Source organism: Podarcis tiliguerta (assembly GCF_965153285.1).
Source record: "Podarcis tiliguerta genome assembly, chromosome: 1".
Classification (NCBI taxonomy): domain Eukaryota; kingdom Metazoa; phylum Chordata; class Lepidosauria; order Squamata; family Lacertidae; genus Podarcis; species Podarcis tiliguerta.
In genome coordinates this window covers 6,188,793-6,212,900 of record NC_139534.1, presented here as the reverse complement: position 1 = coordinate 6,212,900, position 24,108 = coordinate 6,188,793, and the positions used below count along the sequence as shown (strand labels likewise).

General features: G+C 48.2%; 1 protein-coding gene across 2 annotated transcripts; it reads right to left on the bottom strand.

Annotated features, from left to right (window-relative positions):
* Positions 1-1,700: 1,700 nt before the first annotated feature.
* CYSRT1 (cysteine rich tail 1) lies at positions 1,701-10,556 on the bottom strand. Of its 2 annotated transcripts, XR_014502808.1 has the most exons (4): positions 10,351-10,556; positions 5,304-6,971; positions 3,873-4,227; positions 1,701-3,221 (listed from the first exon to the last, which is right to left on the bottom strand). XR_014502808.1 is itself a non-coding variant. In XM_083403234.1 (2 exons), exon 2 carries the CDS (start codon positions 6,867-6,869, stop codon positions 6,471-6,473), a length of 399 nt encoding a protein of 132 aa, XP_083259360.1. In that variant the 5' UTR covers positions 6,870-6,971; positions 10,351-10,490; the 3' UTR covers positions 5,706-6,470. The 2 variants fall into 2 exon arrangements, 1 of the variants encoding a protein (XP_083259360.1); XM_083403234.1 differs by lacking the exons at positions 1,701-3,221; positions 3,873-4,227 and having other exon boundaries at positions 5,706-6,971; positions 10,351-10,490.
* Positions 10,557-24,108: the final 13,552 nt, after the last annotated feature.

Below are 24,108 nucleotides of genomic sequence, written 5' to 3'. Positions count from 1 at the left end.
AATCCGACCCTGTACTCCACCAGGAGCCAGTGCAGCTGGAAAAGCACTGGGTGAATATGCTCCCATGGCAGAGACCCCGTGAGGAGCCTCGCTGCAGCATTCTGCACCCGCTGGAGTTTCTGGGACAGCTTCAAGGGCAGCCCCGCGTAGAGCGAATTACAGTAGTCAAGCCTGGAGGTGACCGTTGCATGGATCACTGTGGCCAGGTCAGGGCGGGAAAGGTAAGGGACCAACTGCTAAACTGTAGCTAAACTGGCATTTTTAAATCTATGCCAGGTTAGGCGATTGGTACGTTTCAGACTGCAAGTGCTAGAAAACAAGAGAGCAGCTGGGAAGAAATGTGCCCTGAAGTGAAGGTGGGAGGGAGTGCATCTTTTTGGGACTTTAGAGTTAGGCCCCCCACAACAGCTTAGTGTCCAAATGACACTCGGTGGAAATTCCTTGCACGCCAGTCACAGTTCTGACTTTATTCATTGTCAGAAAACGCTGAAAGGCAGGGGCGGCCAGGCTGATTCCAAAAATCCCTCAAGGTGCCTGAACCTTTTGTGTGGTCCCTTTCCTTCTGGGACGGCTAGGGGCTTCCTCCTCCTCCTCCTTCTTTTCTAAAAGAAAGCTTGAGTCAGGGCTGTGGTTTCCGGCAAGACTCATCCACACTCCCTGAGAGAACCCAGTATGTCAGTTTTATAAGAGAACAATGTATTTGCTTTGTAGGATTTGCTGGCCCCTCTCATTAGGACAGAAGGAACTTGGCAGAAGACCAAGGGATTCCTTCTGTTCTCTTATTGGCTTCCTGAGAGCAAAGATGGATGAGCAAAACTTTATTTTTTTTTAATAATATTTTATTAAAATTTTCACATAAGAAAAAAGAAAAATACAAAAACAAATAAAAACAATTCAGTTTTCATAATATTTCTTGCGTTCGCTTATTTCCCGGACCTCCCCATACCTCCCCTCTCTGCATTCCAGTTCAATTATTTATTCAGCAAATCCCTTCCCTCTACCTTATCCTTATCTTGATCTTAATATATATGATTATCTTGATCTTAATATATTCTACCTTTAGCTTTTCGTCTATTAACCTTCCATTTTTCCATATTCCTTCATCCCATTATTACTAATAACCCTTTAACATCAATCCAACATCATTCTAACATTCATAAATTTTATAGTATTTCTGTAAATAATCTTTAAATTTCTTTCAATCTTCCTCCACCAACTCTTCTCCCTGGTTTCGGATTCTGCCGGTCATTTCCGCCAACTCCATATAGTCCATCAGCTTCATCTGCCATTCTTCCACAGTGGGTAGTTCTTGTGTCTTCCAATACTTCGAGATGAGTATTCTTGCTGCTGTTGTAACATACATAAAGAAAGTTCTATCCTTCTTTAACACCAATTGGCCAACCATGCCCAGGAGAAAGGCCTCTGGTTTCTTCGGGAAGGTATATTTAAATACCTTTTTCATTTCATTATATATCATCTCCCAAAAAGCCTTAATCCTTGGGCACATCCACCAAAGGTGAAAGAATGTACCTTCAGTTTCTTTACATTTCCAACATTTGTTATCGGGCAAATGATAGATTTTTGCAAGCTTGACTGGTGTCATGTACCACCTGTATATTTTCATAATATTCTCTCTTAAGGCATTACATGCCGTAAACTTCATACCTGTGGTCCATAACTGTTCCCTGAGAGCAAAGATGGATGAGCAAAACTTTAGTATGCGGGTAAAGATTGCTCCTCTATCCGTCTCCAGGCGGGGTCCGCCCACATGCAGATACACCCACATACGAGTACCCGGCGTGATGACATCATCGCACCAACCCCATCCATCCCCACAACTTAAGCATTCAACCTGCACATTTTGTGGTCTCTCCTTCCTGAGAAGTTTTGAAGCAGAGGCTGGATGGCCATCTGTTTTCGATGCTTTTGCTGAGATTCCTGCATTGCGGGGTCAGACTAGATGACCGACGGGACCTATTCTAGGATTCTATTTTACGTTTTCCCTTTTCGCCTTTTCATTTTACTCTGTTTAAATCAATGGCTCTGTTGTAAAATGTAGCAATCCTACCAAACTTGTGTGTTTCACATCCGCCGTTTCAACCCTGATCCTACTCTTTGCGTGTCTCCTTAGGATGGCACCACTGGGCCCAGCATGGTGGCAGCGCCATTTCCGCCGGTGGCTTCTGCCTCTGCTCACCCTCAGGACGTCACACCAGAGGGCGCATTTGGCATCATGCTGTGCCCTCACCCACCATGGCGGCGTTACGTCCCCAGCAGCATCTGCTCTGTTCAGAACGGGCACAATCCTGACTGGCCACAAATGCCAGTGCAAGGAAACGTGTGGACGGAGAGGCGAGGCTGAGCCAGGGCAAACAGCAGTTCAGCAGTAACAACAACAACAACAATAACAATAATTATAATTTATTATTTCTCCAGCCACTCTGGGCAGCGTCCAACAAAGATGAAAAATACATTAAAATGTCACACATTAAAAACTTCCCTGAACAGGGCTGCCTTCAGATGTCTTTTGAATGTCAGGTAGTTGTTTATCTCTTTCACATCTGATGGGAGGGCGTTCCACAGGGCGGGCGCCACCACCGAGAAGGCCCTCTGCCTGGTTCCCCATAGCTTTGCTTCTCTCAATAAGGGAACCGCTAGAAGGCCCTTGGCGCTGGACCTCAGAACAATGGGGGTGGAGCAAATGGGCCCTGGAGGAATTGCCAGGGGACGAAGAGTTGGACATGACTAAACGACTAAACAACAACAAATTTGCCAAGTCAGGGCAGCGTCGCAGGGGCACCTGAAATGGCCAAATGGCCAAGTCAGCTCCTTCTTGCCTATCCTTCTCTTTCGCAGCTGCTGCGAAACCCAGGAACCCAGTGGATCCAGGAGGACCCAGGATCCTCAGTGCCCAGTCTCGGGCTGCATGTCATGCGGTTAGGCTGGTGCTGCCAACATGTCTGAATGAGAGTGGGTGTTTCCATCTTGTTTTGTATGTGAGCTACTTGGGGAGCCCTTTGGGGGTCACCAAATGCTGTAAGCAAAGAAACAGAACCTTTTTCTGGCTGCTTTGTTCATATCAAACAGATCCGGCTGGAGATTCCAGGTTCTAGGGCAGCTCTGGGGAGAGCGTGAGCCTCTCCCAATATTCCGGATGTGTCTCTGGGTTTATAACTCTGGTGAGCCTTGTGGTGAAACCTGAACTCAAGACAGCTGATGCCCTGGAAGAGTCTCCGCTGGACATTTTTTATGTATGCTACAGCAGCAGCAAGGATACTCATCGCACAGTATTGGAAGACACAACAGCTACCCACACTGGAAGAATGGCAGATGAAAGTTACTGACTATATGGAATTGGCAGAAATGACCGGCAGAATCAGAGACCAGGGAGAAGAGACGGTAAAGGAAGACTGGAGAAAGTTAAAAGACTATCTACAAAAACATTATAAGATAACGAACGTTTGATGACATCGGATTGAGGTTGAATGGTTTTTAGTTAAAAAGTGAATAGAGAAAGATTCAATATTTTTGTTAGATTAAAGGAAATGTAACTATTTACAAGACTTTAAGAGTATCAGGAAATCAAATTATGATAGAGGGAAAGAATTTGCAGACAGATTATTTGATATGGAATACAGAGAAGGAAGGTCTGGGGAAGTCGGAGTAATAAGTTAATGTAAAGAATACAAAGAGACAAAAATTGTTTTTAATATGTTTATTTTCTTTGTTGTATTTTGCTGTTTTGTGTTTGTGTGTTGTAGTGTTTATTTTTCTGTTTCTTTTCTGTTGTGAGGATGTTTGTTTATTGCTGTTTTATGTTTTTTTTTTTTGTAAAACTTAATAAAATATTATTATATATATATAAAAAAAACACGGAAGAGTCTCCGCTGTGGCTTACACACACAAAGGGCTCAGAGGCATCTGCAGCCACTGGCACCTAGGTTGTGCAAACTGGCCTCCAATGCACCCAGACAGCGGATGGTAGGACTGCCTTGGGTAGCCAATCACAATGGCTTTCAGCTCGTGAAGCTCTGAAGCATCTCTGGGTCTGCACCAAGTTGGTGCCCTAAGGACCACAACTCCCCAGAGAACTAGGAAACCGGGGGGGGGGGGGTGAGTAAGCAGGGCCAAGACTGGCCGCCCCCACCCCACCCCACCCCACCCTGGTCCAGGGAGAACCATTCTTTCAGTACAGGGAGGTTGGGGGAAATCACATAGGAAGCCCTCCTGTAGCACCCTGCTTGTGGTTAACGCTTAGCTGGAATGAAATATTCAACGCAGCAATATAGAAATTAAAATAATAATTTATTTGTCAGACAAATAAATGATAGGCACAGTGGTATATGGTTGCCAAAGCTCTGGCCACTCCAGCCCTGATGGCCAGCACTTATATTTCCTCAGCCCAGCCCCCTTGCTCCTCCTTTGGCTGCCTCTGTCCAATCAGCCTGGTTGAAATTCCTATTGGCTGTTTGCTAGAACCAATCATAAAAGATACACCCATTTCCTATTACCTTTTATGGGAGACAAAGAGCTATATTTCCCTCTATCCATAAATGGCAGACAAGTAGCCATATATCTTACATTTGCCTCGACAAGGGACCTTAATTACCAGATCACCTTTTGCCCCTGCTGCCCCTTCAAAACAAATGGCTAAAACAGATGGCTCATGGTATTAAATTTTATCTTAAACAGAGATCTTGAGTTCACATTCTCACACACCATCAATGAAATAAGAATCTAACATAAGAATCTAACATTTCTTACTTTCTAAATCCTTTGCATAATTACATTAAGTCAATAAATCTCATACATAACATAGATAGCTTTTTAGAAGAAAAGGCCTTTTGCAAAGTAAAAGAAACTCAGTAAAAAGAAAACCTCTTCATTTTACACCCCCCTTTTCCAGCCAGCTGCTTTTTCCATTAGCTCTTTGCCCTTTAACCTTCTCAGGATACCTTAAACCTTGGGAAAATATGGCTAGAATCTGATGGGAGGCACATGATATTATTTTCTGATCAACTATTTACCAACTCTTAATTAGTGTTTTTGCAGCTTGATTGTATTCTGTAGTGTATAGGGTCAGTATAACCTTTGCTCCCAGCCTGTAATTCCCTTTTACAACTTTGAGAAATGTGGCTCCTGCTACTGCTATAAATCAAGGGGGCCCTTGTCCAGGAGAGCAGGAAGATAAATACTGCCAGAGTACTTAGCCAGCTGGATTTTGCCTGGCATGAAACCTACAAACATTTGCAAATATATTTTTAAGCTCATTTTAAAATACAGGCCTTGATCAGATGCCTCACTCCAGCAGGGCTATTTTGTGGGGCGGGGTGTTGGCAGCCCTGCTCCCCACCCCACCCCCGGTGCAACCTGACCAGCTTCCAACCAGGTGGAAAGAGAGCACCCTTTGTGAACTTCACAAGCACCACCCCCAACTCCACCCCATGGAAGGCAATTCTTGCTTGACCCTGCTCAAGCCAGTAGCTAAAGCGGGCAGCCCCCACTTCCAGGAATTCAAGTGCCACTTCCACAGAAATAGGCATCCTTTTTCAATAATAAAAGAAAAGACATGAAGAACACACACACCCTGAACCCGCCTCCTCAAGGGTGCTTTCAGTGTGCAAGAGTTAAAAAGAAGAATAGTGGATATATTTTCCTTTGTCTTCTGTTTCTTTATTATGTCTTCTGTTTCTTTATTATTCTTTTCCTTGGCAACAGAATATATTTCCCAGCCTTGTGACACCAGGCAGTTGGTGTGTGGCCCCTTGCCCTCCACAAAGCAGCCAGTTCCCACAGACGGCCACCCTACTTCCAAGGGACACTAGGAAGCCTTTGCAGCGGCAGAGGAGGAGGAAGAGAGAGACCGGGCACCACATATGGGGAGCTGAGGCTGAGTGGCACTGCCAATGGAGGCTGAAGGGCATGGCTGCTTTGGCCCACAAAGCGATCTTTGGTGTGAGAGTCCTAGGAATGTTCTGTCACCTCATGCCCAGAAAGGCAACCACAGCAGCTCCTTTCGCTTCGGATAAGGGAAGAACAGAGCAGAAAGCTCATGGGTATGTGGAAAAAACGAGTCTGTGATGGAAGAGAGGAGGCGGAAGGGGAGGCAGAGTCCCCCTCGAAGCAGCTGATTTGGCCCATAACGAAAGGGAACCCTGGCGACCAGTTGCCCCAGACCAGCCTGTCCACAGGTTTGGGGTTTGGCAACCTCTGCCTCCAAAGGACTGAGGTGATGGGTGTTCTTACAAAGCACTAGAGGGCCCAATTTTGGCCCCAAGGCCCTCAATTCTGGCACCCAAGTAGCCAGCAACTCCCTGCCTCCCCACCCACCTGACCCACCTCCAGTTCAGAGACGCAGAAGAAAAAGGGGTCCAGGGAGATCTTCTGCCCCACTCTGCGCCCTCAAGTGTGCCTGCAGAGAGACACCTGGAGAGCAGACTGGGAGCAACCCCCAATGAACGCCGGCAGAGTTAGCAGATGACGCAGGCACATTTTCTGCAGCAGCAGGGGCAGCATTTTCTGCAACAGGAGCAGCAGCAGCAGCCCTCCTGCTGGCTCTTCCAGTGGAAGGGTTGTGGAGAGCCCTGGTGGGGCATCTTGAGGCTGGCATAGGGGTTGTAGGGCTGGGCCCACGATTCCTGCGTCGAGATCATCTGCGTGCCCCAGGGGGCGTTGGGTGGCACCCCCTGTGGAGCGGCCTCCCTCTCCTTCTCCTGCGCCGAGTAAGTGTAGCAGCTGCTGGGGTCAGAGAGAACCGTGTCTGGGGTGCAGCCCTCGCCCAGGTAATACTTCAGGAAGCTGCCTGGGAGCTGGGCACGAGGGAGGCTCACGCTGGCGTAGGGGTTTTCGACAGTCAGCCCGCGATCCATGGGAATCCAGCAGGAAGATCCTGGGAGCCGCAGGACGAGAAGTTACAGCCGGGTGATCAACGGGAGAGATGCCTTTCAGGCTAGCAGCAGATCACCCCAGCTCTATAGAAGAAAGAGCGTGGGGAGAAATGGTTGAAAAATCATCAGTTGTATTCAGTGGCGTAGCGTGGGGGGTGCAGGGGGGGCCGGCTGCACCGGGCGCAACATCTGGGGGTTAGGGTTAGGGGGCGCAAATCCACGGGTTAGGGGGTGCAAATTACTTGCCTTGCCCCGGGTGCTGACAACCCACGCTATGCCACTGGTTGTATTTTTCATTTATATGTAAGAAATTATATATCACTGTTACAGACATTACAAAGACACGGGGATAAGTGCTTTCACACATACCCCAAACCCCACACATAACAGCAGCTAAGGCAATAGGAGCTCTTTTGTCAAATGGCCTGACAATATAACTCTCAGACCCTGCTTTTCCGGGGACAATTCCAGAACTACAAAAGCCATCCCAGGTTTTTTTGGTTTTTTTTAATGTCCTGCTTCTCCTTTTTCTCCGTGTCTCACAGAACCATTAAAAGTGGTGCAAAAAAGAGAGTCCTGCTTCCATGGAAAATACAGTCCCTGAACTCAAGGAAGGAAACAGGGAAGTTGGCATACGAAGGCCTTCAAAGTCACCACTTCCAGGCCTTTCATTGAAATGCTTTCTTGCAGGTTTGGAAGCAGAGCTTGGATGGCCATCTGTCCTGAATGCTTGGTGCGGGGATTCCTGCCTTGCAGAGGGTTAGACTAGATGACACTGGAGGTCCCTTCCAGCTCTATGATTCTAGGACTGAAGGCAGCGGGGAAAATAGGTCCTCTCTCTGACCAGGAAGGGCAGTATTTCCTCCTAAACTCAGCCAACTCTGTAGAGCTTTTCTTAGGAGTTTGGCAGGTGGCCAAAACCAATATTTTGCCATCTCTCTCCCTGCTTTTAACCAGTTGTCTGGCTGCCGCTCCCCCTTGGAAGAAGAGTGTCAACGAATGTGGCAGGCAGAAGGGAGAGGAAGGCTGGGAGGGAGCAGCCGCCTGTTTTTCCCTGGCTTGCTCATGCGCACCAACACAGCCAGGTCAAAGTTCAACTGGGGGTGCTTTCCTCCCTGCGCACAAGCAATGCCCTTGCCAGGGGACAGGAGGATAGCTGTCAACTTTCAGATTTGAAAATAAGGGACTAGCAGCCTCATCTGTCACGGGGACAGTCTATGGGATATCTAACAATCTGGGATAGCAGTGGGAAACGGTGCTGGAATAAGGGAATTTCCCGCAAAAAAAGGGAAGGTTGACAGCTATGGACAGGAGGCTTCCTGCTCCAAGCTGCGAGGCAAGGGGATTATTAAGATTGTGTTGATTGTCTAAAGTGATTGCTATGCAGTTTAGGGAGAGTGAGTCCAAGGGAGGGTGGGAATGGGGAAAATGTTAACCCTAACCGCACACTCCAGAGGTGAAGGCTTAAAGGTAAAGGGTAAAGGGACCCCTGACCATTAGGTCCAGTCGTGACCAACTCTGGGGTTGCGGCGCTCATCTCGCTTTATTGGCCAAGAGAGCCGGCGTACAGCTTCTGGGTCATGTGGCCAGCATGACTAAGCCGCTTCTGGAGAACCAGAGCAGTGCATGGAAACACCGTTTACCTTCCCACCAGAGCGGTACCTATTTATCTACTTGCACTTTGACGTGCTTTCGAACTGCTAGGTTGGCAGGAGCAGGGACCGAACAACGGGAGCTCACCTCATCGCGGGGATTCGAACCACCAACCTTCTGAGTCCTAGGCTCTGTGGTTTAACCCACAGCTCCACTTACAGCCTCCAGATTTCCTCTCTGCCAGGCATCATAGAAGTGTAGCCTTCAATGCAGGAATCTTGTTCAGCATGGAACTTGAACCCATAACCCTGAGATTCAGAGGCTTCCCATACCTGTTAAGGGGTGGGGTAGCTATACAATGCACAGGAGCAGGGCCAGGGGGAAAAATGTGGCAACCCAGTTTGGACAACTGCCTGCAGTGCTAATCTAAACCTTCAAATGTCAATGTGGCTGCTGCAGACCCTGACAGGACAGCTGAGTCCCTGGCGTGTATCAGTCAATGGATAAGCTGCTTGTGGGGTCAGGACATTTGTGGGGTGAGATCCTTGGTGAAGCCCCAGAAGTGTGGGGCAGGGGCCTACAGAATTAGGGGGAATTAAAATACCCCCAGTGCTGAAAGGCTGGGAGATAAGAGACTGAAAACTGCACCAGTTGAACTTTGGGGTGGGCGGGGGAGAGGTGAGGAAATCAGGATATATAAAAAATGAGGGTTAATCACTCCTATCATTTTTAACTTGCCTTCTGTGCCTATTTCTTATTTGTAAGATGCAAATCTTACATACCGGAGGTTTGACTCTATTCTGAGCAGGAGCCCATAATCAGTTGGGAGGAAACTTTGGCTTCAGTGACAGCCTGCCTGCAGTATTGACCAAACTGGGGTTCAGATGTTGATTTTTTTTGTAGAGTTGGACAGGACCACGAGGGTCATCTTGTCCAACCCTCTGCAATGCAGGGGTCATTTGCCCATGACCAGGAGGTTGTGTCTCATGTTCTCCCAACTGAGCTAGAAGTTGCTGTTGTCATTTCAAATGCTGCTGCATGTAAACCATGAAATTGGTTTGTTGCAGTTTATTATTATAATACAGGGACGCGGGTGGCGCTGTGGGTTAAACCACAGAGCCTAGGACTTGTTGATCAGAAGGTCGGTGGTTTGAATCCCCGTGACGGGGTGAGCTCCCGTTGCTCGGTCCCTGCTCCTGCCAACGTAGCAGTTCGAAAGCATGAAGTACAAGTAGATAAATAGGTACCACTCCGGTGGGAAGGTAAACGGCGTTTCGGTGCGCTGCTCTGGTTCGCCAGAAGCGGCTTAGTCATGCTGGCCACATGACCCGGAAGCTGTACGCCGGCTCCCTCGGCCAATAAAGCGAGATGAGCGCCGCAATCACAGAGTCGGTCACGACTGGACCTAATGGTCAGGGGTTCCTTTACCTTATTATTATAATAGTACTATAATAATAATAATTTATTATTTATACCCCACCCATCTGTCTGGGTTTCTCCAGCCACTCTGCTCCATCGCACCTGTGTTTTTTAAGATTGTTGTCATTTTTAAAACATATTGAAAAATGCCTCTGAGCAGTCTTTTTCTGGAAAAATGTCCATCAGATAAACAAGCCATACAATAAAATAAGAAACACTCCCGAAAATAAAATCACACGGAAATGCTGGCAGCCTTGACACACACGGAACAAGATGAAGATTTCAGGATAGGGTTTCCCCTGCTGAGTCTCCTTCCAGGAACTGCCTCACATCCAGGGAGTCCTTGCAGGGTGCTGAGCCAGTGCCCTTTCCCCCGGCAGACCTCCCTTCTATCCCTGCACCCAGAAGGGCAGCCCAGGTGGGTTCTAAGGGCAGGTATCCAGACACTCACCTGGCGCTGGGCTTGTTCCTCCTCGCTGGCACTTGCCGCCCTCTGGGAGACCCCAAAGTGGCTGCCTGGCTGATTTTCAGCCAGCCACACCCTTGGGACGCCTGGCCAGCTGCTCCGGCCCCTCCTTCCCCCATGAGGTCACTGTTGGCTCACAGGCCCCTCCTAGAGCACACCTTGAGCACACAGACGACAGAAGCAACCTGAGTCCCCCTTGCGGAAAGGAATGTGGCTGCCCGACTCAAACCGGTTCATGTTTTCTTTTGACAATCCCAAAGCTGGAGAGTCAGTAGCGCTGGAACTGCTTCAGTGGAAGAGTTTCCATTCTTTCCGCATCTCATCTCCAGAAAAGGACCTGGTGAGGATGTTGCTAGAAAAACCAGGAAAAAGAATGATAGAATGGTTGGGTGCAGAGTCTATAGGCGTCAGGCATGTTTCTTTGCCCCAGGGACTCTGACAGCAAGAAAAGCCAGCACAGCCCTTTTAATCCACATCTGAGATGTTATTTCTTGACCGGCAGAATCCAAAACCAGGGAAAAAGTTGGTGGAAGAAGACTGGAAGAAATTTAAAGACTATTTACAGAAACATTATAAAATTAATGAATGTTAGAATGATGTTGGATTGAGATTAAAGGGTTATTAGTAATAATGGGATGAAGGAATACGGAAAAGTGGAAGGTTAATAGACGGAAAAACTAAAGGTATAATATATAAAGATCAAGATAAGGATATGGTAGAGGGAAGGGATTTGCTAAACAAATAATTGAACTGGAATACAGAGAGGGGAGGCGTGGGGAGGTCCGGGAAATAAGCAAATGCAAGAAACATTATGAAAATTGAATTGTTTTTATTTGTTTTTATTTTTGTATTTTTCCTTTTCTTTATGTGAAAATTTTAATAAAACATTATATATATATATAAAAAGAGATGTTATTTCTTTCTTTTTTTTTTAAAGGTGGTTATCTGTCATGGAGCAGAAGTCTCCCAAACAGGGGAGTCACCTGTGCCATTTTCAGTGGTCCTTGCCTGGGCTGCTGACCACGTCACCTGCCCAGAGTCCAACACACTCCCCCTGCGCCCCTTCGGGAAAAGGGGGTTCTTGTCTGTGGCTTCCTTTGTCCTCATTCGGCAGAGATCTTTGGGCAGGTCTCAGCTACTGCTTGATGGACCCTCCAGTGCCAGAGGCAGTTTATCTGCGATCCTCGCTGAAGCTTCCTATGTGATGTTGTCATGTCTCCTCTTGCGCCCCAAGGGAGCCTGCCAGGTGCAAAGGCTGTCTAACGTGGGTCCTGGCTCCATGGGCTCCCAGAGCATGTCCCAACTAATAAATCTGGGGTTTTCTTGATGATTGTTTGAAAATTTGAAAATGAAAGATAAATAAATAAATAAATAAATAAATAAATAAATAAATTTGGGCTTCTCAGGATGGCTTCAGGCCTCTCAAGGAAAAGAGAATGGTGGAGGAAAAATTGCACTAACATTTAAAAATAATTTTATTATTTGTACCCTGCCCATCTGACTGGATTGCCCCACACCTATGGGCAGCTTCCAAGTTCCAACAAATCTAAAAGCCTAATAAAACATCAAACATAACAAAAGTTCCTGTACAGGGCTTCTTTTTTTGGGGGGGGGGGGTCCTGGCTCTTCTTATCTAGGGTGCAATCTTTTTTCTTTCTGCCCCTCTCAGTAGTATTGTTGTTGCCATTGGTTTGTTTGCTGCTGTTTTTATTGTTAACTCTAACCCTAAACCCTAACCCTAACCCTAATCCTTAGCCCTAATTCTTAAACCCTAACCCACCCCAAACCCTAACCCCCTAACCCCTAACCCTCTAATCCTAACCCCGCTATCCCTTAATCCTAACCTAACCCTAACCCTACCTCCTAATCATAACACCTAACCCTAACCACTAATGCCTAAGCCTAACCCCAAATCCCTTGACCCTTGATCTTGGCCCCTAATCTGTAACTCCTATCCCTAACCCCAACCCCTAACCCCTAATCCTTACCCTTACAGCCTCCTCAGGGGGAGCTTACAGTTGTATTTGCATCAACAGGCTCCTCCTATTGGTGGTTAACCCTTGATAGACTCACCCCTTCCTGAGGGGGGGTGGAATCACGCTCTGTTGTTTTATCCAATGCCTAAGCCAATACCACTCACATGCTGTAATCAATAAAGTTGTGGCCTTTTTTAGCCCATTAACCTAATATACTGTGTCCTTGTGTCTTTCTTATCCTCAAGCGTGTGGCGGGTCCTCGACTCACAAGTCAGGCTCTAACCGGTGGGTGTCTGGTCCAATTCAGAATGTGTTTTCCACCACCGGCTCTCTAGCTGTCTCGACGACTGTTTCATCGCCCTCAGCTCTGGAAGCCACCCAGAGTGGCTGGGGAAACCCAGCCAGATGTGCGGTGAATGAATGAATGAATGAATAAATAAATAAATAAATAAATTACTATCACCTCTCTCTGTGGCTGTCAGCCACTCCAGTCTCTTCCAAGCAATTTTCCTCTCATAGCTCAGCTATGCCCCCTCTCTCCCTCCTGCATTATAAGGTGTTATGAAGCTTCATCTACCACAATTGTGTCTCCTTCCAGCTGTTTCTTCTCTGCCTTAGAAGGAGGAGGAGGAAGAAGAAGAGTTTGGACTTGATATCCCGCCTTTCACTCCCCTAGCAGGCATGGCCAAACTTGACCCTCCAGATGTTTCGGGACTACAATTCCCATCATCCCTGACCACTGGTCCTGTTAGCTGGAGATGATGGGAGTTGTAGTCCCAAAACATCTGGAGGGTCAAGTTTGGCCATGCCTGCCTTAAGAAGTCTCAAAGCGGCTAACATTCTTCTTTCGCTTCCTCCCCCACAACAAACACTCTGTGAGGTGAGTGGGGCTGGGAGACTTCAAAGAAGTGTGACTGGCCCAAGGTCACCCAGCAGCTGCATGTGGAGGAGCGGAGACACGAACCCATTCACCAGATTTCGAGTCCACCGCTCTTAACCACTACACCATGCTGAAGCATCTTGTCTTGTCTGGCCCCAGGAAAGCGGAAAACACAAAGCAAAGCACAACAAAGGCTGGACTGGGATTCCAATAGGTTTTCCCCTCGTGCTCCTTGCAGTTTCTTGGCCGGGAGGGGAAAAGGAGGAAGGCAGAGGCGGAGGGTAGGAGCAGTGGCGAAGCTGCATGCTCTGCTACCGGGGGCGGAGCAGGGAGGGCGTGGCTGGCACGCCTGCCAGGGGGCATGGCGCGCATCCCCGGGGCATGGGACGCTGCCCGTGAGGGTGTGATGTGCCACCCACAGGGACGTGGCGTGGTGCGTGTTCTGGTGGCGTGATGCACCACCTGTGGGGGCGCAGCGCCTGGCGTGCGGGGGGTGGGTGGGTGTGCAGTGCGCATCCAGGGGCGCCGCGATGGCACCCTACCGGAATAGTGGTGCCGGGGGCGATCAGCTCCCTCCGCACCCCCGTTTCCCCGCCGCTGGGGAGGAGACCGTCAGATGGGAGGGTTTTTGCAGGCGAGGCATGCATCTCCCGGTACCTTCAGCACGCTTTACGCAAACACCCTCCTTCCCAAAAAACGCCACCACCAAACCCCCAGCACAAACTCTACTCCGGCTAAGAAGCGGGTGAAAGTAGAAACCGGGACTTCTGCGCGCGCCAAGTCCGCCCTGGGGAGGGGAAGGCGGCCCCGATTCGGAGCGACTCCGGATTGCATTCGGATAAAAGCAGTATGGGGGGGTGGTGAGGAGGAAAGCAGGGAGAGGGGATCCCGGCAGAAAGGACGGACCCATCGACTGCGAGTAGCTTGTTGCCTGTGCCACAAATGGCACCAGCGCCTGCTCCACGGAGCACAAGCGGATCTGCTGCCTCGGAAGCGGCTCCCAGCAAGAGCCGCGCCGGATAGTGAGCTCGGCCACGACTCTTCGCTGCCGCTGGGAAAAGCAGCCACTGCTCCAGAGCCGAGCCAGCAAGGATGGCCCTCTGAGCAGCTGCTTCGCCCGCTCGCCTCCTTCTGAGAGCGGGGCTGGCGCGGCAACGCAGGCGGGCAGCTGGAGCCAGGGAGCCCAAAGAGCCGCGCGCCTGCCATCCGATTTGCTTGCACCCGCCCCGCTGTGGGAAGGAGGCAGGCGGGTGAAGCAGCCGCTCGGAGGGCCATCCTTGCGGGCACCGACCGCAGCTACAAGCCCTGCTGCTCTGGGCTGGAGGCGGCTCCCTCATTCGCCGCCGCCAGAGGGCTGAGCTCCGCGCTCCCTCGCTCTCCAGCTGGTGCTTTGTGAGTCGAGGACCCGCCAGTGGCGTAGCGTGGGTTGTCCGCACCCGGGGCAAGGCAAGAAATTTGCGCCCCCCCCCCTGCACTGTCCCTCCCCCAGATAGTCCCTCGCTCTCTCTCCGCACCGCACCGCACGCCTGGCACCCTCCCCTCCACAGTGGGCGGCGACCCGGCGGCTCGGATCGGATTCACACAGCCAGCACTGCAGTGAGAGAGTGGATGAGCCAGGTAGGGGCAGAGAGCTGCGAGTGCGAGCGCCCCCCCCCCAGATGTTGCGCCCGGTGCGGCTGGCCCCCCCTGCACCACCCCACGCTACGCCACTGGGACCCGCCACCCGCATAGGATTATAATAAGACACATAGACACGTTGTTCAGCAATCACCCACTCAAACACTTTGCCCAAGATTTGAGACTGGGCGGTAGTTGGTCATATTGGCTGGGTCCAAATACAGTGGTGCCTCAGGTTACGAACAGCCCTGCTTATGAATGCTTCGGGTTACGAACTGCACAAACCTGGAAGTAGGTGTTCTGGGTTGTGAATTTTGCCCGGGATTCAAACAGAATCCACTTCTGGGGCCACTGGAAGCCTATGTAAGGAATGCACCCCTTGGGTTAAGAATGCTTTGGGTTAAGAATGGACTTCCAGAACGAATTAAGTTCATAACCTGAAGTACCACTGTATGTTTTTTTAAGAAGCAGTTTAATAATTGCCTCTTTCCGTGGGTCTGGGAAGGCTCCCTCACAGAGGAAAGCATTCACCACCCTGCAGAGCCCATCACCCAGCCCTTCCCAGCTCACATTTATCAAGGAGACAGGTGTCCGGTTTCACTCATCCAAACAGCCTGTCCACATCCTCGGAGGTAATGGATTGGAACTGATCCCATGCAGCTTGAGTAGACAGGACTCTAGCACTCTCCCGTCCTGGCCCTGCTCCCATGGTGGAGTCTACCTCATGTCATTGCGGCAGCCCTAGCCCTAGGCCTAGCTTTAAATGTATCTCCAGCCCTACCCCTTAGGAAACCACAAGGCTATCCCTAACCCTACACTAACCCTAATGCTAACCCAAACCTAATGCTAACCCTGACCCAAACCCTAACCCTATGGCAACCTGCCTCCACAGGCATCCTGGCCACCCCAGCCAGGGTTGTGCAGACGGGGCTCCTGGCAAGATCTCACAGAGATCTCAAGATCTTGTGAGATCTCCCCGGAAGCCATCACCACTGCAACCACGCAGTATCCTAGAGATATAGTTTAGGGCCAGTGGGGCAGTGGGATAAAATATTCCCCATACCATCTTAAAAAATTCAACACATTAGTTAGAATGAATATCTTCTTTTAAACAGACTTAGAGGAATTCTTCTGAATATATTTCCCTTGCCTGATGAAAAGACAAGGTGACTTACCCACTGATAATAATTAGGTTGTTTTTTTAAAAATCCTGTTGTGTTTCCTTCATTTCAAAGGTCCTGGCTGTCTTTACAGCTCCTAGCATTCCAAAGGGAGGAACCACGAGGTTGGAGGCAGCAAGTGAGAATTCTCATCAAATCCTGACAGCTGAGACAGTCCTGATTAAACACAGTGATGAATTTCTCCTGCGCACAACAACTTGTTAAAATTGAAAGTGGAATCACATTTGGCAGGTTGCTGGCCTCAGGGTTCCCAAGAAGCATCACAGAAGTATTTTCGCAAGTGAAGCAGAGAACATTTTTAAAGCACATCGAAATCGAATGAGAAAGCTACAACTGGATTCAAAATGGACCTCTTTTGCTTTTTATAGCATAGTAACATTTGTATTTGAGATGAAAAGGCATATGTAAATCTAGGAGGTACTCAGTTCCCCCTGTTAAAGAACTAACTGCTTAATGGGAAGCTACCCCAATATAATAAATCAACAGTGTGAAGCTGATTTCATGATATACACACACAAACAGCAATAAACTGTTATTTTATTTTCTCATCAGTGAAAGAGAATAGGAAAACATAATATTCATAATGTATGAAGTGGAGTCCCTGAAGGATCTGGACTGTGACCAGTGCTTTTTAACTTATTCATAAGTGATCTGGAGTTAGTGTTGATTATACCACGAGACCAGGGAGAAGAGCAGGTGGAGGAAGATTGGAAGAAATTTAAAGACTATTTACAGAAATATTATAAAATTAATGAATGTTAGAATGATGTTGGATGGAGGTTAAAGGGTTATTAGTAATAATGTGGTGAAGGAATATGGAAAAATGGAAGGTTAAAAAGATGAAAAACTAAAGGTATAATATATTGAGATAAAGACAAGGATAAGATAGAGGGAAGGGATTTGCTGACTAAACAATTGAACTGGAATACAGAGAGGGGAGGTGTGGGGAAGTCCAGGAAACAAGCAAATGCAAGAAATACTATGAAAATTGAATTGTTTTTACTTGTTTTTTATTTTTGTATCTTTCTTTTTCTTTTCTTTTATGTGAAAATCTTAATAAAAATATTATATATAAAAAAAGATGATACCAAAGATTTCAGAATGAGAAAAACAAAAATGGGATTGCAGGATTGCATCCTGGAAGACAATTGGAGAATAAGACTATAAGAGGCTACTATTCATAAGGGCATTGTGCTATGTGCTTTCGCACTCTCTCATTTTCAGTTAGACAGAAGGTACATACAATCCAGGCAGCAAATCAGCACAGCAGCCCCAAGCAGGAGGGCATCCTCATTTATTGCTCCACAACTTTGCAACAGCAGTAAAATGAAATACACAAGCTTGCCAAAATCTGGAGGATCTGCTATAAGCACCAAAGAGGTGGTAAAAACACAGGTGGATTAGGTGCTTTACATTTTGGATAAAGTTCCCCCAAAGCTTAGAAGCCAAAGGTAGCCACGAGCAGTGGCTCTGGTAGTCAGAAGGTGGGATTTCTTCTGTACAACTGCTTTCCCCTCTGACACCAGTCTGTTTCACCCTCCTAGATGTTACTCGTTTTCTTCCTTGTTTTATGCTATGTGGAAAAATCCAAGTAATTCAAACAATTTGGTTTAAGCACCATCCCCCCTTTCCATTCTAGAATATAGGTGGCCCTAAGTCTACTAAAACACGGTAACTTATTGTAAGCTTTGAAAAGGTTCTTAATTCTACTAAAAGGTGTTGACTGTTTTGATTGAATTGACTGTTTTGACCCAATGTGCACTACACTAGCTCTAGAGGGTTGCTGTGTTTCTATTGTTAGCACCATTCTTTTGTTACTCACTTCCTCCTGTAGCTGTGTGGGTTTGGGATTCTTAAAAACTTGGCAGCTCCCAGAGAAGCCAGTTGCCAGCTTCCCCTGATGAAAGTGCCTGTTGTTGCGCAGAGCAGTCGGTTTGCAAACATGCTGCCTACACTTTGGGTTCATTCCTTCAGTAGTGCGGTTCTTTTCTGCTGGACTGGATCTGGGTTTGCCAGGAGCTATGGATGCCGGCTGGTTTCAGCATACTCCACTAGCCTCAGAAGGGCTTGCAAAGGAACTTTAAACATAAACATACATTTTGACTTCCAGAGAAGCACCTGCGAGTGGGGACTTATTGGAGTAACATACCCATAACAGCTCTCAACCAGAGCTGACCCAAGACATTTTGGCACTTGAGGTGAAGCACAAAATGCCCCTGTCTAGGGAATAAGGGGTGAGTGAAGATCTATATTGGCAGGGGGAGTATTTATTAACCTTACTCAACAGTTGAAATGGGAATCAAAGACAGTCACAGGGCAGAAAGGGGCTTGTTCTGAATCCGGCTGGGTGCGTGCAGAACCCAGGAAACCCCAAAGGCAGCCTCTGCCATTCCTCCCCAAGGGTTGAAGGAGACCAGCAGCAACGTCCTATTTGCATAGGTGTCAAGTGTCCCTTATTTGAAGGGACAGTCCCTTATTCCAGCGCCATGTCCCGCTGCTGTCCCTTATTGATGGATGTCCCTTTAATGTCCCTTAAATGATGTCCCTTAAATTTCAAAGGAAGCAGCTCCTCTCCCTGCTAGCCACGGAGGAGGGAGGCTCCAACTGTGTTGCTTAGCTGTGTTGCTCACCCAATAAGAAGTCTAAGAACGACTTGGGGGTGGAGCTTGCATGCCTTGTGTGTGGCTAGTTAATGCAAGCTGAGGGGGTTTTTGAATGCTGGACGCCATTTTGTTGCAAACTTTGCAGTGCAAAGCCAGGCCAGGGAGCCATCTTAAGTTGAGGCTGCATAGGCCTTGTGGTGCATGTGATTCAGATTCTAGTCAGTTGAACCTCTGGTTACAAAGTTGGTTGGACAGTGTTCTCGAAGCTACCAGCATGAGTTTGACCAGACTCCAGGAGGACAGGAATTGAGTGCCTGGAACAGGTGAGGCTGCAGGTCCCTTATTTTCAAGGCTGCTGGCCCCTTATTTTCAAGGCTGCTGGCCCCTTATTTTCAAATCTGTAAGTTGACAGCTATGCCTATTTGCCAAGAGGCCACTGTAGAAGTGGCATGAGGAGGACTGCCAAGGAAGTGGCAGATCTGGCCTCAAAGGAGCCACAGCTCTTGCCAGCACTAAGGCAGCAGTGGGTGATCCATTCCTTGGAGGCTGGATCTGCTTCCCATGGGGATCCTGTCGCCTGAGGTGGCTGCCTTGCCTTGCCTCAGGGATGGGCCAGGCCTGCTCTCAACATAGTATGAAGTGGTGACGTCTTAAAAGAAGTTGCAGAAAAGGTACTTTTAACAAAGAAGAAAATGGACACCAGTTGGCATGGCAAGCAGCCATGTTTGTTAATGAGTCTGCTCCTTTTACATATAAATCAGGGGCTGGGTGAAGATTTAATATTTCAGCATAAAATATTAGGTGAGGGGAACTGAACACTTGCTCCTCCCTTCAGTGGTGTAGCGTGGGTTGTCAGCACCCGGGGCAAGGCAAGTAATTTGCGCCCCCCCCCCGCACTGTCCCTCCCCCAGATAGTCCCTCGCTCTCTCTCTGCACCGCACCGCATGCCTGGCACCCCCCCTCCACAGTGGGCGGCGACCCGGCGGCTCGGATCGGATTCGCACAGCCAGCACTGCAGTGAGAGAGAGTGAGTGAGCCAGGTAGGGGCAGAGAGCTGCGAGTGCGAGCGCGCCCCCCCAGATGTTGCGCCCGGTGCGGCTGGGGCCCCCCTGCACCCCCACGCTACGCCACTGCCTCCCTTGCCTTACCACCCCACTCTCCATAGAAAGTGCTACAGCATTTATCTAATTGTTTATCTTTAAAGCTCAACATGGCAAGAAAATAGGTCTATGTGAGTTGTGTGTTTTTAACATTTGCTCTTTATGCATAAACTTCAGGCTGGTGGCTGATGCAAATAAAATATCTGTCTCCCAGCCCAGCCCACTTCCTGTTGGGGATGGGTTGGGGGAAAGTTGAGGCCACTGACCTTGGGAGCACAGGAGTGTTTGAGAGGAATCAGTTCCCTTGCACCTTTTGATGTTAACAGTAGACACGCACCCACAGCCAAGTCACATGTGGCATGTACATGATTAAACAAATGTAATTGCTCTTGTCCTGTCTAGTTTTCCTCTCTGCCTTGTACAGTGAAAAATCAGGGAAGAAAGGAGAAGCTGGCCTCTCTCACGACCTAATTGTCACATCACCTTAGGAATATTATTTGTGTCTGCCACAGACAGGGCATGAACAGAAACACCCACCCACCCACACCCCGTTTGCTACAATCAGCTCTGCGGGCAACTTGGTTTTTGACATCCTGAGATGAAGGAAGAGAGCTTTGATATGAACTCATTAGTTCTTATAGCTCCCCATGCCAGGGACAGCTGGGAAAAGCCGTATGACAGTGGGACAGTCTCAGAAGGTTGTGGAGGTTTTTAAGCCGATGTTGGATGGCCATCTGTCATGTATGATCTACTTGAGATTCCTCAAGTAGGGGGTTGGATGACCCTCAGGGTCCCTTTAAACTTTACAATTCTCGGAATCTATGATTCTATGCTTTTACCACCAAGGGTGTGAGGGAACCATGGTGGAATGCGGAAGTCACCGTCCTTTCTGGAGTTAACCCAGGAAATAGAAGCATCTGTGTAGAAGTGAAAGCAGAACACCAGGACAAACTTTTGAAGTTGCCCAAGTGTAGGGTTTGCTGTGGCCACCACAATTAGGATGTAAATTGTCCCCAGTATACAACACAGCAGGGACGTGGGTGGCGCTGTGGGTTAAACCACAGAGCCTAGGGCTTGCCGATCAGAAGGCTGACGGTTCGAATCACCGCGATGCGGTGAGCTCCCATTGCTCGGTCCCTGCTCCTGGCAACCTAGCAGTTCGAAAGCAGACCAAAAAGTGCAAGTAGATGAATAGGTACCACTCTGGCGGGAAGGTAAACGGCGTTTCCGTGCACTGCTCTGGTTTGCCAGAAGCAGCTTAGTTATGCTGGCCACATGACCCGGAAGCTGTATGCCGTCTCCCTCTAACCATTAGGTCCAGTCGTGGCTGACTCTGGGGTTGCGGTGCTCATCTCGCTTTGCTGGCCAAGGGAGCCGGCGTACAGCTTCCGGGTCATGTGGCCAGCATGACTAAGCCGCTTCTGGCGAACCAGAGCAGTGCACGGAAATGCCGTTTACCTTCCTGCCGGAGCGGTACCTATTTATCTACTTGCACTTTGACGTGCTTTCAAACTGCTAGGTGGGCAGGAGCAGGGACCGAACAATGGGAACTCACCCCGTCGCGGGGATTCGAACCACTGACCTTCTGATCAGCAAGTCTTAGGCTTTGTGGTTTAACCCACAGCACCACCCGCATCCCAACCAAAGCCTTACATGCGCTTAAATGTAAGATGCATTCAGAGGTGCCCTTCTGTAAGTGGAAGCTTCTTCCTCACGCAGAAAGACTTTCTCCATTTAGCACAAGATCCTTATGTGAGAAGTGGGGAAACCAAGAACTGAAATCCAGAATTTTGTTACTGTTTGTGCAAAGCACAATCACAGACTATCCTCTTCTAGCTCTGAGTTCACAACAGTTCATAGCAGTGGCGTAGCGTGGGGGGTGCAGGGGGGGCCGGCCGCACCGGGCGCAACATCTGGGAGGGGGCGCGCTCGCACTCGCAGCTCTCTGCCCCTACCTGGCTCACTCACTCTCTCTCACTGCAGTGCTTGCTGTGCGAATCCGATCCGAGCCGCCGGGTCGCCGCCCACTGTGGAGGGGAGGGTGCCAGGCGTGCGGTGCGGTGCAGAGAGAGAGCGAGGGACTATCTGGGGGAGGGACAGTGCAGCGGGGGGGGGGCAAATTACTTGCCTTGCCCCGGGTGCTGACAACCCACGCTACGCCACTGGTTCATAGAACAGTGTCACTGCTAAAATTACTTTATTATTGCACTAGTGCACCTCTGAATCCAGGCCCCGTGGGCAAATGCATCTGCCCCTCCCAGGTCCACTTTGGATCATAGATAATCAGATGAGATGTCCAAAGGAACAAGGATAGAGCTTCCTGCATTAAACCTAATCTGCTGTAGTGCACAGAGGGAAGAGACTGGCAGCAAACCAGAAAGGAAAGAGTGGTTGCATACTCCACTAGCCCAAGGCTCCTGGTTTCCATCTAGAGTAGCACCAGTCAGAAAGGTATACAATAAGGCCAGTCTAAGACGACAAAGGCAATTGTCACAAATTATGGAATATCCAAGGCAGGAAACCCCTGTCTAGAAACATGCTTTGCTCATTCTTCAGTTCTTCAGAGTACTTCACCACATGACTCTCCAAAGTGCAAAATCCCCTTTGTGCTATGAAATCTGCCTGTCCCTTCTGAAGCCTTTGATGTTGCCATAGCAATGCAGGAAAAACATAGCTGCAAGCAATTGCAAGGTATTTGGAGTCAGTGTCAGACTGAGCAATGGGACTGAGAATTTCAAAAGCCTAACAATCTGGCATACCTAAAGTGTCTTTAACAATATCCCTATTAATGGAGGCAGAGGTCAACAGCATTAGAGAAATACCCGCAGAGTGTTTTAGGACCTGCGTGAACGAACTGATTAATGTAAAGGATAAATGTACATGCAGACTCATTCCCACAGCAAATGGATGCCAAAGAAAATAATTTAAAGCCCTTGTGCTTTTCAGCCTGTGGGAAAGCAGATCCAATGATCGAGCTAGTTTCAAGCATTGTAGACACACATCCATTTATCCACAACTAACCACCTTCTTGGTGGTTCCTAAACACAATCATTTGCATAGATTAGAATCTACCACCCACAGGAATGGGAGGAGGGCAATTGGAGATTAAGAGCTAAACTAGCATAGAGGAATGTCAAAAGACTCAGCTGTAGATGGAGATGGTTAAGATCCTGTCTCTAGCCTTGTTCTCTTATTCTCTTGTCCTCCATCCACCATCTAAAACAATAAGAGTAGAAAAAGAATAATGGCCTACCTTATTACACAAAACCACAAAATATATACAGTGGTACCTCGGGTTAAGTACTTAATTCGTTCTGGAGGTCACCACATTATTCACAATTAGTTTGGCCTTCTGTTCTGCATAAATTGCACCTATACCATTTCCAAAACCTTCACCCACCCCCACACCCTGTAAATTCTTTTTCATAAAACTCCCAGAAATGTTGTCAAAGGCTTTCTCCACATCCACAAATATCAAAACTGCTTTAGTGTTTATCTTCACCTGTAGTTTTTCAATAATATTAATTATGTTCCTCGTATTGTCAGACAAGTGTCTGCCGGCGAGAAAGCCCGCTTGATCTTTATGAATTACTTCTACTAATACTTTTTTTAGTCTTTTAGCCAATATATCTGCAAAAATTTTGTAATCCACATTAAGCAGTGATATGGGGCTGTAGTTCTTAAGTTGTGTCTTTTCAGTCTCTGTTTTTGGTATAAGTGTAATATAGGCCTCTTTCCATGACTCTGGTGCCTTTTCCCCCTCCAATATTTCATTGCAGACTTCCTTTAAAGGTTGTATTAACCATTCTTTCAAAGATCTGTAATATCTTGAAGTCAGTCCACTGGTCCCATCACCTCCTGGCAAATAGAAGGGGAAGAAATGGAGGCAGTGAGAGATTTTATTTTCTTGGGCTCCATGATCACTGCAGATGGTGACAGCAGTCACGAAATTAAAAGACGCCTGCTCCTTGGGAGAAAGGCGATGGCAAACCTAGACAGCATCTTAAAAAGCAGAGACATCACCTAGCCAACAAAGGTCCATATATGAAATATACTCAGAGTCGCAAAGTGATTTCATGCTCTTTATTCAGCTCATAGTGGTGAGGAGGAATGAATGAAAGTCCCCTCAAAGTATCTGCTTTATATACATTATTTACACAATGGGCTGCACATGATTGGCTAATTCTGGAATTCTACTGTAAGCCAATCAGGTTGTGGATTCACTTATATCTGGAGCATGATTGGGTGGTTCCTGCCAACCAATCAGACTGCTGCATTGTTCTAGGACCAATCAGACTGATGCATTCTGAATCCTATTGTTCCAGGACCAATCAGACTGCTGCGATTTGGATCCTATTGTTCTAGGACCAATCAGACTGCTGCAGT

Bases quoted from the DNA above. Each gene is read 5' to 3' on its own strand.
- CYSRT1 (XM_083403234.1), bottom strand. From the start codon at position 6,869: ATGGATCGCGGGCTGACTGTCGAAAACCCCTACGCCAGCGTGAGCCTC.